Below are 13,021 nucleotides of genomic sequence, written 5' to 3' on the forward strand. Positions count from 1 at the left end.
GGGAAGCATAAAGTGACAGAAGTGCAAGTCAAATCTGTGTCTATCTATCTGTCTATATATATTGACTGCACTGCATGGCATGCAGGATCTTAGTTCCCTGACCAGGGACTGAACCCACGCCTTCTGCAGTTGAAACATGGAGTCTTAACCACTGGACTGCCAGGGAAGTCCCAAGTCAAATCTAGATCTGATGTTGAAAACTCTGTATTCCTTCAACCTTATTTTCCTATTCCCTCAAGCTGTCCATTCTAGCTGGGCAGGCCTGGTGTGACTCCAGAGCAAAATTCATCATCTAAAGAGACAAGAAGGGGCTTCCCTAGTGGTCCAGTGGTTAAGAATATGCTTTCCAATGCAAGGGACACAGGTTTGATCCCTGGTAAAGAAACTAAAATCCCACATGCACAGAGCAGCTAAGCCCACACTGCAGTTAAAGAGCCTGCTCACTGCAACAAAGACCTAGCACAGTCAAAAAAGAAAAACTTAAAACAAAGAAAAGAATAAAGAGAAAAAGGACTTGGTGGGGAGTGGGGGGTCATCTAGCCATTGAATTCACACCTCCCTTAATTCACTACAGGACTAGAGAGGGAAGGGGCCCAGCCAAGATCATTGAGGTTATCCGTTGCAGAGTTAGGACTGATATGCAGGGCTCTGACCTCCCTTCCTTCCATTAGGTCAGTCCTAGCCACTGGTGGCTCAGTGGTAAAGAACCCACCTGCCAATGCAGGAGACTCGGATTCGATCCCTGGGTCAGGAAGATACCCTGGAGAAGGAAATGGCAAGGCATTCCAGTATTCTTGCCTGGGACATCCCATTGACAGAGGACCCCGGCAGGGGCTACAATCCATGGGGTTGCAAACAAGTTGAACACAACTTAGTGACTAAACAACAACAAAACCTCATGCTTGGCCCAGTGACAGACTGGGAAGGAGGAGACCAAGCCCTGATAACTCATACACTGTTCATTCTAAGGAGAAAGGATAGCTCTGGCCTCTGGGTTTGGTTCTGTGGGATGCTTCTGCCTGCAGGGGAGCAGTGGACCCCTCTTATGAACCCACCCATTGTATGCAGTGCTGACTCTCCTCCTGCACCTTAGACGGGGTGTCACCTGGGGGTGTTCTTAGAGGGCCATGGCTCTCATTTTGGAGTCTGTCTTAGCTCCAGCTGCTTCCTCATTGCATCTCATTTGGATGAAATGCTATGGTTTCAAGCTCATTGACCAAATCCTTCCCTTGGTTGGACCTGCAGAGCCTAGACATGGAGGAGAAGGACTACGGGGAGGCCGATGGCCTGTCAGAGAGGACCACACCCAGCAAGGCCCAGAAGTCACCCCAGAAGATTGCCAAGAAGTACAAGAGCGCCGTCTGCCGAGTCACTCTGCTCGATGCTTCTGAGTATGAGTGCGAGGTGGAGGTAGGGAGCCACAGCCCAGCCCCAGCCCACTGGCCTCGGAGCCAGGACAGGCCTCTGGGCACTCAGCCTGGGCCAAGCCAGAGGGCATCCATTCTTAATGGAGGCCTGGACCGACTGCCATGTAGATGATAGGCCAGCCCTCCTTTGCCTAGACCCTGTCACCAAGGCCCAGAGAGGGCTCTTATGATTGTACATAGAATAAGATGAGGCTCAGGCCTGGCACCAGGAAAAGCCTTCTTAGGGTGGCTGTACCTTGGGTAGGATTCACTGTCTAGGGGCTGATCTGTAGCCTGGTAGGACCTGGGCTCTTCTATCTTACCCTGTAGATACCGAGGTTTCAACTAGAATCATTTTCATGTATTTATTGGATGGGGAGAGGGGTTCTCCCTGTGAACCACCCTGTCCAGGGTGCCAGGACAAACTGGTCACTCGAGGGTTCCATGGTAAGGTGTCCCCCAGGCATAGGGAGGCGGCGCATGGGAAGGACTGCTCCCCACAGGCTTTGTAGAAACCCCGTGGCATGGTTCTGTCCCCTAGTGGGTGGCAGGGAGGACACCTCTTCTCTGGGGTCAGCCCTCCTGGCTCCACATTTAGCGTCTCCCTTTCCTATGTTGGCTGGAACTCCCACTCAAATTCTGAACTCTGACTGCCCCCTTAGAGGTTCTGCCCCCGTCCAGGTGCCATTCCTGGCCCGTCCACACATATGGAAGAGTCCAGAGGGTGGCCTTACTGCTGAGAGTTACAAGAGCCACCAGTTTCCCCCTACCCCACCCCAGCCTCTGAGCCCTGGTCTTAAGGGACTGACTGACTTCTAAGCTCTGGGAGGCTGGTTCTGTCTTCTTTTCAGGGTTGGGGTTTCTGTCTTTTCTTTTTTTTTTTTTTTTTGATGTTTATTTCTTCCACAGAAGGGTTGCAGGGTGGATATCCTGGCCAAAAGAGAGGGATATCCTCTCCCTCTTCTCTTCTGCCCATGCTGGCCTCAGGGTGCTGTTTCAGCTGCCCTAGGAGAGTGTGAGGGTTTGACCGAGACCGCTTTCTCTGAAGGCCTCCTTCAAGAGAGGAGGCCAAAAACCCAAAAATCCCTTGGTTTTTCAGCCATTCCCACAGTCAGGCCTGATCCTAGTGACTCTGCCAGACCTTGCAGGGACCTCACCACCTCCCTGGAGCCCCCTGCCTCTTTGGGTAGTGACTGCTTCACTTGCCTCTGCTGGTGCTCGTCTTCACACCTGTGGATTGGGTACCCACAAGTTCTGGGCTTTGTCCTTCCTAATCCTCAGGCCTGGATGGTGCCCAGAGAGGTACCACACGTGGATGATGGGAGCTAGGGGAGAAGGTGACTCCCACAGTGCTGCTTCCATCTGAAGCTGGTTTAGGCACTGTGACCGCCTGAAGAAACTCTCTTGCTGCTTGGATGGGGGTGCCCCCTTAGTGTAAGGGGAGGGACCCTGGAGGAGAGTTACTCTGTGACACTGAGTCCCAGGCCCTCCCCTCCTCCCCTGCCCACAGCCGTGACCTGTCAGGCAACTTGTCTCTTCCTCTCACATCCAAAGTTCAGATTTTTGGTTTTCTCCTCCTTGGATCCAACTTAGACTGTTTCTCTTACTCACTGTGCAGGAAGGAGAAGTCAGTCACACCCTGACCCCACTCCGGCTTCCCCCCAAGAAGATTAAGTGCTAGGAGGACCCCAGGAGGGCTTGGACAAAGGCAGTGGATGGGCTGGGATTAGTGTTCCCCCAGGGTCCCTTTGGACTTGGTGAGCAGAGCCCGGTGGGAGACAGGAGCTCTGAGATCCTCCCCAGATGCTGGAAGCCTCTTAGGGGTTTTCATGTCATCCTGGTGGAGCCTGGGGCACCTCCCCGCCCCACCCTGACGTGTGTTCCAGCCTCATGGCATCTCTGCTTCTCTCTCTAGAAACACGGCCGGGGCCAGGTGCTGTTTGACCTGGTCTGTGAGCACCTCAACCTCTTGGAGAAGGACTACTTTGGCCTGACCTTCTGTGATGCCGACAGTCAGAAGGTACCTGGGCTGGGGAGCGGAGTTGGCTGGAAGGTCTGCTGCGGGGACACGTCTTCTCTTAAGCCTCCATTGGCCTGGCTGCATCCTATGGCTTCCATCAATCCTCAGACCTTCATTAGGCACCTTGTCTTTTTTGGGGGGATGTAGAACCATTTTTAAAGTCTTTATTGAATTTGTTTCAATACTGCTTCTGTTTTATGTTTTGGTTTTTTGGCTGCGGGGCATGTGGGATTTTAAATCCCCTATCAGGGATCTAACCCGCATGCCTGCATTGGAAGGTGACCTCTTAACCACTGGACTGCCAAGGAAGTCCCCACTAGGCACCTCCTGTTTGCGCAACCCCAGGATTCATCCATCCCTGTCTATCCTCAGTTCTTTGTCTCCCCTGTGTGCTGGTCCTTCCTTGGGACCTGCAGGTCAGCCCCAGATGAGTATCTGGAGAGCCATGACGTGGCTTCCTGGGGAAATAACCCTGGTGCCTCCTCCCCACCCTTGGGACGCTCGCACCCATGCCAGCTGCATTATCTGTTCACCTTGCTGCCTCAGGGCAATGCCAGGCCCAGGGCCCCAGGGCCCCAGTCCTGCCTGAAGCCAGGCCTCATTCCCTCACCTCCCAGTCCCAAGGGAAATGACCCAGACTGCTCACCCAGGGAAGGCTGTTCCCTGCTGGGGCGCTGTCTGCAGGGCACTTCAGGATATTTCTGTCTCCTCACCCTACCCACGTCCCCTCTCCCAGCTCCCTCTAAGGACCTCTTGTCTTCTCCTGCAGAACTGGCTGGACCCCTCCAAGGAAATCAAGAAGCAGATCCGGAGTGAGTGACCTGCCTTGGTGGGAACGTGGTGGGGACTCCATCCTCCTTGGGGAAATGCATTCAGACCCATGAGTTCATTTGCTCAGCGTGGCAGATCTTAGGGAAGGCAGGGTATTATTGTAGAGACGAGGAGCCTGAAGCCTGGATGAGAGGAATGACTGTCTGGAGTCACTTAGCATGTTAGTGGAGGAGTATTCAGGATGTCAGCCCTAGGCAGCCCAGATCTGCAAGCCCAGAAGGGACTTACAGAGTCATCCAAGACAAGGGGGCAAACCAATGGCCCTCAGAACAGCCACCCTCCTGTGCGGGGCCAGTGTTGTCTTGGCTGATCAGTGACCTTTGACTCAGAATCCTTGTCTGCACTGCACTCTAGGCTGCTGCCAACTGATCGGTGGTGAACGTGTCCTGTATTTAATAATTAGTAACTGAGGCCCTGAAAAAGGCAGTTAAAGATCACAGAGTGAGGTATTGGCCACGCCAGGTCTCCAGCCCTGGCCTCCCAATACCATCCTGCACTCTTTTCAAGGCCTGGAGCAAAGACAGATGAGCAGGCCAACAACCTGTCTTTTCTGGCCCAGAGGGGAAAGCAAGGCATATTGGGAGGGACAGGGAAGCCTTCAAATGGCAGAAGGGAGAGGTAGGTGGCCTCAGCCAGGGGGACATGCAGTAGGTGGGGACTTGGAGCCTGGAGGCAGAGATGCCTCCACCAGGGGCTCCGCCCCCTTGGCTGTGCTTGGGCTCCCTGGTCCCCTGGCTGGAAGGCTATAGCCGAGCCTGTTGCCATGACAGCAGGCAGCTGGGTCTAGGGATGCCAGCTGACTATGCAGGAGGGGGCTTGAGGATTCTTCCTGTAGCCTCCTGTCAGTTGGAGACAAAGAGGCAGGCTCGCAGATAGAGCCCTCTCCTCTGGGGCCAGCAGGGTCCCAGGCCTGGCCTTCAGGCTCTCCGCAGAAATGTCAGCCCCGCCGGGAAGCCTGCCTCTCATGCCTGAGAGGGTCAGAACACATGCCGGTGGCTGAGAGTATTTGAGATGGACCAGGACTTTTGAAACGCGAAGCTGCTGATAGAATCTTTGGGTCTCAGCTCCCTCCCAGGGCAGGGAGTCGGGTCTCCTCAAGTTATTGCGAAGCAGAGCTGCCTCCTTCAGTCCCTGTTCCTTTCCCCAGTTTCTACTCAGTCATCCCAGTTCTGTCTTCCAGGGCTCCGTGGAACAATTTGTTTATCCCCTACTCTACCCTCCCCATCATGTGGCTTGTGGAATCTTCCCCAACCAGGAAATGAGCCCGGGCCCTCAGCAGTAGGGTGCAGAATCTTAACCACTGGACCACCTGGGAATTCCCTGTCCCCTTTCTTGATTTGTGACAGCCCCAGCCTTCTGAAGCTGGCACCTGAGTTCTGATGTCCTGGCCTTCAGAGTTTGGTATATTTCCTCCTGAATCTCAGTGCCCATCACTCAGGGCACTGGGGGCGATTCCTCTACCTCTCCGGATTCCTGCATCTCCCTAGCAAGTGGGTTAATGATTCCTGCCTCGCTAGGTGGTGATGAAGTTTCTATGAAGTGAGTGTGGACAACAGCCAGCACAGAGTAGGTTCTTCACAAAGTAGGAGGCAATCTGGTGTGATGGTTAAAAGGGCAGACATGGATCAGACTGCCTGGATTTGAATCCTGACTCCATCACTACTTCTTGTGTTAGTTAATTGTTCTCTACTTCATCATTTATAAAGTGCGGGTCACCCTTATAGTTAGGGTTCTTGTGAGGATTAAATGAGTTATTAGGTGTTTAATACCTAGAACGTGCTTGCACACAGTAACACCCAGTTTGTTTTAGCCATTATTATTATTATTGTTAATTATTGCCATTATTTTTTCTCTTTCTCTCTTTTTTTTGGCTGCACTGCATCGCTTGCAGGAGCTTAGCTTCCTGGGCAGGAATTGAACCCAGTGAAAGCCCGGAATCCTAACCATAGGCCACCAGGGAACTCCTCCATTATTGTTCTTGAGGCAGGAATTGTTTCCCCTTGAGGAGTCAGCTGTGGTCAGGAACCTAAGCTGTGGGGTCTTGGGATCAGAGGCTAGACTTGTTTTCTACCACTGACTGGCTGGGTGATCCTGGGAGGATGACTTAACCTCTCAAAATCTTCATCTATTAAAAGAAAAGTGTACCTCAGGATCATTATAAAGATTAAATTCCAAAAAAACACATAGAAAGTTCTTAGCAAGCTAAGCAACCAGCACTTAGTAAGTTTGGGAGACACGACAGCTATGAAGACGGTGATGACCACAGGGACAGGATGGTAGTGAAGGTGTGGTCACCAGCCCTTCCTGGCCATGGCCATGTCCTGGATGCGCCTTGCTTTCTCACTTTGTCAGGGGTCCTTTTTTTAAAAGCTGAATTAATTAATTAAAAAAATATTCATTTATTTTGGCATGCCAAGTGTTAGTTGTGGCATACAGAATCTTTGATCTTCATTGTTGCATGAGAACTCTTAGTTACAGCATGTGGGATCTAGTTCCCTAACCAGGGATTGAACCTGGGCCCCCTGCATTGGGAGCATGAAATCTTAGCCAGTGGACCACTGAGGAAGTCCCTGTTGGGGGTTCTTTTAGAACTTGGAGCCCCAAATACTCCACTGGGGCCGTCTGACCATTGTCCTGGACTATGGCCTTTCATCAAGGCCTCCTCCCTTCCCACCCCTGCTTCTTAAGTGGTCATCCCTTTTCTTGGCTCGCAGAGCTTTCCTCCAGCTAAAACCTCAGCCTTTATTTTTCTTTACTTTTTAAATGTGTACCATTGATTTTTCGCAGCTAAATGTGGAGGTTAACATTTATCCCAGTGAAATGTTTTTTGTTACTTTTAGCCCATTATATTTGCCTTTCAGTCTTGTTTATAATCCATTTGAGATGGAGTCAACATCAGATAGGACAGAGTTTTGCAAAGTCTGTTCTGAGAAACATTAATATGGGAGGAGGCCCTGTGACAAATGGATGCAGCAGGTCAAATGCGCTTTGGAAACTCCTGAATGCATGTCCCCCCTTTAAGAGGTGCAAGGCACAGTAGCAGAGTGAGAGCTCTGAGAAACCCAAAGTGAGGAAACCTGTTTAATGTGGTACTTTCTAGATTAGCTATCGTCCCATTAATGTCCTGGGCACAGGACTTTGGTGTAGAGGAGAGTGGGCTCTGAAGCCAGGTGGCCAGGGTGGGTCTGAACCTTAGCATTGCCACTTCCTAGCTGGTGACCTTGGACTGACTGGCCATTTTGCTACCTGGGCCTCACCATCCTCATTTACACAATGGGGTGATCGTAGGACTTGTTTAATGGGCTGTTGTGAGGTTTAATGAAGTGATGTTTGTAAAGTATTTAACAGCATGTCTAGCACGTACCATTGGTTTTCTTTCTTTCTACCTTCCTTCCCACTGCTAGTTCACAAGTTTTTTAATCTGGGCTTCAGTCTCCTCGTCTGTCAAGTGGGAATAATGTTCCAGGCTTTCTTATGGGTTTGTCCTAAGATTGCAGTTACGGGAAAACTTTGAAAAATTGCCCATGAGATGGTACATCTGGGCCACCCACTGGGAAGATGGGGCCTCTCTGATCTTTTCTCCCACCTGCTCCTCTCAGGCAGCCCCTGGAATTTTGCCTTCACAGTCAAGTTCTACCCTCCTGACCCTGCCCAGCTGACAGAAGACATCACAAGGTGAGGGCTGGGGAGGGGCGGTGCTGGAGGGGGATGGACACAGGGCCCTGGGAGACACGAGATGGAATATGGGTACACAGTGCGGAGTGCAAACCCAGATGCCCACTGAGGCCATGCAGACAGCATCAACAAGGGAATCCGACTCAGTGCAAGAGAGAGTGATACAAGCACAGTGGTCTATGCAGTGAATCCTTGACTTCGGAGGGGGAGGTGTCATAGGGTGCAGAGGGGCTCAGTGGGAGTTCAAGAGGACAGAGCCCACCTAAAACGGTCCCTATTCCCCTCGGCAATCACATGGGCATCAGGCCCTATTGTTGGAGGAAAGCTAGATTTGAGAGTAAAAGCCACAATTTTAAAATGCTGGTGACTCATTGAAACTTTCAAAGCATATGGTGTGGGCCATCTCTGGGTAGGATAAGCCAGACACATCTGAAGGCTGATGGGCTGGGTGGACCACCCGGTTTTGACTATGGGGATAAGGAGGGATTAGAACACAGATGCCTTTGAAAGTGGGAGTTTGGTCCTGTGTGTTACTCTGCACACGCACACGTCTGAAGTATGGGAGTCAAATGGGGCGTGTGACATCCCCAGGGAGGCAAGCCCAGGCTGCTGGAGTGAATTTGGATTGTGGATGCAGGCCTTGTGCCTCAGGGCCAGTAGATAAGAAGGCTTGAGGATTAGAAGAGGGTGTGAAGCATCCCTCATGGGGCTCAGCCTGCCTCTGGAACCCAAAACAGGGAGAGCACTTTCTCTTTATCTAAGTGTGTTAGTTGCTTCAGTCATGTCCGACTCTTTGCGATGCCATGGACTGTAGCCTGCCAAGCTCCTCTGTCCATGGAATTCTCCAGGCAAGAATACTGGAGTGAGTTGCCATTTCCTCCTCCATCTCTTTATCTAAGCCCCTTCCAAAGAGATAGTCTTACTTCTTGATATCCTGGGGCTGTGTCACGCCTACCACAAATAGGATGTGGTTTGGAGCTACTAAGCCAGTCCCTGTCTCCCACTGGGTCCCTCTCTAATCTCTGCCACTTGCCAAGCAATCAGCCAAGGTCAAATACTGACTCTGGTCTTGGGAGATAAAACAGATGTTCCTGGAATAGATCAAATCTGAGGCCTTGGCCTCATTAGCCCTGCTCTAATTCCTGAGGTCAGCTTGGGGCCAGGGTGGCAGCAGCAGGGTCTAAACTTCATTCCTGAAAGGGCTGAGAGCTTTAGACCAAGACAACCCCCACCCTTCTTGGTCTTGCCCACTGGTGCCTCCCCTCTTTGTTCCTGGACATTGGGACACCAGGAAAGAAGTTAGCCCTGCCCAGTATGGATGGCCTCAGGGAATGGGGTTGGTAGTAGCAACTATTTAGGTGTTTATTTCTTGGCGCACTGTGTGGCATGCAGAATCTTAGTTCCCCAACCAGGGATCAAACCTGTACGCCCTGCAGTGGAAACCAGCGGACTACCAAGGAAGTCCCTGTGGCAGCTGTTTAGCAAAAAATATTTAAACCCCAAATAAACTGGTCAAAATGACAAAGTGACTGGGATGAAAGACAAGTCTGTGTACTTGGCAATGATTTCTGAATTTGGAGACTTTTGAATGAAATGCCCATAAGCCCACCCCCGGTGCCTGTGATGTTTGAGCTGCTGCTGATTCTGAACCTCAGCCTTGCCTCTGAGCATACACTGAGGCTGCATGTACTTTTTGCCAGAGCTTCTGACTGCAAGATAATGTCACAGAGCAGTACAAACTACTTAAAAATAAAAGTCACTTAAAAGATACAAGTAATTGAAAAAAAAAAGGGTGAGACATGGCAAAGTGGTCAGGGAGGTACTGCAGGCTGAGAATGAACTGGAACATTAAAAAAAATACACAGTAACTTAAAAAGCAATAAAAAATTTGTTTGAAATTGTTCTAAAAATGGTAAAATCATCCAAGTGTGCATGAAAGTTATAAAAAGTCTTGAAAGTTATAAAAGTGGTTGGAAATGTCTCTTCTGAGCCAGTTTGGTTTTTGACAATTTACTTAGAGCTGTAGCCAAATTAAAAAGTTCTGAGACTACATCGGCAAACAGGTTTTTCCGGATGGTGGATTATGGTACAGAAGTTAAAATGAATAAAATCAAGTCGCACGTGCTGACATGGGAAGGGCTCTAAGGCACCCAGCTGAGTGTGAGAAGCAAGTGAGCTGCACAGTCAGATGTTGCATTTGCTAGATTTACCTGCTAAAAACTCCCCATTAATCGAAACCACGTGCATTTTTTAAAACTTTATTTTATTGAAGTATAGTTTCTTTACAATGTTGTGTTAATTTTTGCTGTACAGCAAAGTAATTCAGTTATATGCACACACACACATGTATTTTCTTTTACGTGTTCTTTTCCATTACGGTTTATTACAGGTAATAGTTCCCCTTGCTATCCAGTAGGACCTTGTTGTCTTTCTATTCGGTGTGTATTAATCATAGTTGGCACCCGCGAATCTGCAGCTCCCACTCCGTTCCTCCGGTACCACCCCTCCCCTTTGGCAACCAAGTCTGTTCTCTGTCTGTGAGTCTCTTTCTGTTTTGCAGATAAGTTCATTTGTGCCATATTTTAGATTCCACATAGAAGTGTTATCATGCGGTATGTCTTTCTCTTTCTGACTTACTTTACTTAGTATGATACTCTCTAGATCCTTCCATGTTGCTGCAAATAGCATTATTTCATTCTTTTTTATGGCTGAGTAGTATTCCATTGTATTTGGTTGGCCAAAAAGTTCATTTGGGCTTTTCTGTAATGTCCTGTGGAAAAACCCAAATGAACGTTTTGGCCAGCCCAATACACCACATCTTCTTCATCCGCTCATCTGCTGGGGGGTATTTAGGTTGTTTCCATGTCTTGGCTACTGTGAGTAGTGTTGGCTTTGAACATAGGAGTGCATGCATCTTTTTGAATTATATTTTTTCTGAATATATGCCCTGAAGTGGGATTGCTAGATCATATGGCAACTCTATTTTTAATTTTTAGAGGAAGCACCATACTGTTTTCCATAGTGGCTGCACCAATTCACTTTCCCAACAACAGTCTAGGAGGGATCCCTTTTCTTCACACCCTCTCTAGTATTTGTTATTTGTAGACTTTTTAATGATGGTCATTCTGACTAGTGTGAGGTGGTACCTCATTGTAGTTTTGATTTGCATTTCCCTAATATTTAGTGACGATGAGCATCTTTTCATGCGCCTATTGGCCATCTATATGTCTTCTTTGGAGAAATGTCTATTTAGGTCTTCTGCCCATGTTTTGATTGGGTTTTTTTTTTAACTAGGTTATATGAGCTGTTTGTATATTTTGGAGATTAAGCCCCTGTTGGTGGCATCATTTGCAAATATTCTCTCCCAGTCCATAGATTGTCTTTTTGTTTTGTTGATGGTTTCCTTTGCTGTGCAAAAGCTTATAAACTTGATTAAGTCCCATTTGTTTAGTTTTGTTTTTCTATTGCCATGGGAGATTGACCTAGGAAAACATTGGTATGATTTATGTCTGAGAATGTCTTGCCTATGTTCTTTTCTAGGAATTTTACAGTGTCATTTCTTATATTTAAGTCTTTAAGCCATTTTGAGTTTATTTTTGTGTATGTTGTGAGGGCATGTTCCAATTTCATTGATACATGTGGCTGTCCAGCTTTCCCAACACCACTTGCTGAAGAGACTGTCTTTTCCCCACTGTATTTTCTTGCCTCCTTTGTCAAAGATTAATTGACCATATAGGTATGTGGGTTTAGTTCTGGTCTCTCTAGTCTGTTCTGTTGATCCATATGTCTTTTTCTGTGCCAATATCATGCTGTTTTGATTACTGTAGCTTTGTGTATTGTCTGAAGTCTGGGGAGGGTTATACCTCCTGCTTTGTTCTTTTTCCTCAGGATTTGGCAATTCTGGATCTTGCAAATTATAGGATTATTTATTCTAGTTCTGTGAAAAATGTCACAGGTAATTTGATAGGAATTGAATTAAATATTTAGATTGGTTTGGCTAGTATGGCCATTTTAACAATGTTCATTCTTCTAATTGTGAGTATGAGATGTCTTTCCATTTCTTTGAATCATCTCTGATTTCTTTTATTAATGTTTTATAGTTTCAACATATAAGTCTTTTACCTCTCTGACCAGGTTTATTCTTGTTGATTTTTTTTTTTTTTTTGGATGCAGATTCTAAAGGGGATTTGGTTTTTTACATTCCTTTTCTGATATTTCATTGTTAAAGTGTAAAGAAATGCAACCAATTTCTGTATGTTAATCTTGTATTTTGCTACCTTGCTGAATTCATTTATCAGTTTTAGTAGTTTTTATGAGGAGTCTTTAGGATTTTCTATATATAGTATCATGTCATCTGCATATAATGACAGTTTTATCTTTTCCCTACCAATTTGGATACATTTTATTTCTTTTTCTTATCTGATTGCTGTGGTTAGAACTTCTATTCAATATTATGTTGAATAGAATTGGTGAGGTGGGCATCTGTGCTTGTTCCAGATTTTAGTGGGAAGGCTTTCAGCTTTTCAGCATTGAATATCATATTGGCTGTGGGTTTGTCATAAATAACCTTTATTATGTTGAGATATGTTCCCTCTATACCCACTTTCTTAGGATTTTTTTTTTATCATGAATGGATGTTGAACTTTATCAAATACTTTTTCTGAATTTAAGAAGACGATCATGTGAAAATTACAAACATTTCTAGATGTCCATGGAGGAAAAAGGTCTAAACACCACAGGGATAACAGGAGTAACCTCTGGGGGAGGGGATTAGGACTGAGGATGAATATAAAGAGGAAATTTAGAATTACCTCTAAAGTTTACGTTTTTTCCCACCATAAGTGTATATTAATTGTATAATTGAAAATGCATCACATTTTTAAAAAATGGCTAAACCAGCAAGGCAGTCCTAATTTAGCTTGAAAATGAGTTCGAAATTGAAAATGTTCCCATCGTAGGAAAAATCCATCAAACTTAGAAATGAACAAAAATGCTTAACATTTCATGAAATGTTACATAACCATCTTCTAAGATACACCCAGAGTATTAACACACGACCTGCCAGTATTAACACATGGCATGTCTGGGA

At 47.3% G+C, this 13,021-nt stretch overlaps 1 protein-coding gene across 5 annotated transcripts in view; it reads left to right on the top strand.

Annotated features, from left to right (window-relative positions):
- EPB41L1 (erythrocyte membrane protein band 4.1 like 1) overlaps positions 1-13,021 on the top strand; it is a 135,589-nt gene that overhangs the window by 80,603 nt on the left and 41,965 nt on the right. For all 5 annotated transcript variants that reach the window (XM_055544937.1, XM_055544933.1, XM_055544934.1 and 2 more), the window contains exons 3-6: positions 1,246-1,410; positions 3,322-3,426; positions 4,196-4,238; positions 7,857-7,932. In XM_055544937.1, the coding sequence (XP_055400912.1) occupies positions 1,246-1,410; positions 3,322-3,426; positions 4,196-4,238; positions 7,857-7,932 (389 nt within the window). The remainder of the gene's footprint in view (positions 1-1,245; positions 1,411-3,321; positions 3,427-4,195; positions 4,239-7,856; positions 7,933-13,021) is intronic.

Source organism: Bubalus kerabau, chromosome 13 (genome assembly GCF_029407905.1).
Source record: "Bubalus kerabau isolate K-KA32 ecotype Philippines breed swamp buffalo chromosome 13, PCC_UOA_SB_1v2, whole genome shotgun sequence".
In the NCBI taxonomy this organism is placed as follows: Eukaryota; Metazoa; Chordata; class Mammalia; order Artiodactyla; family Bovidae; genus Bubalus; species Bubalus kerabau.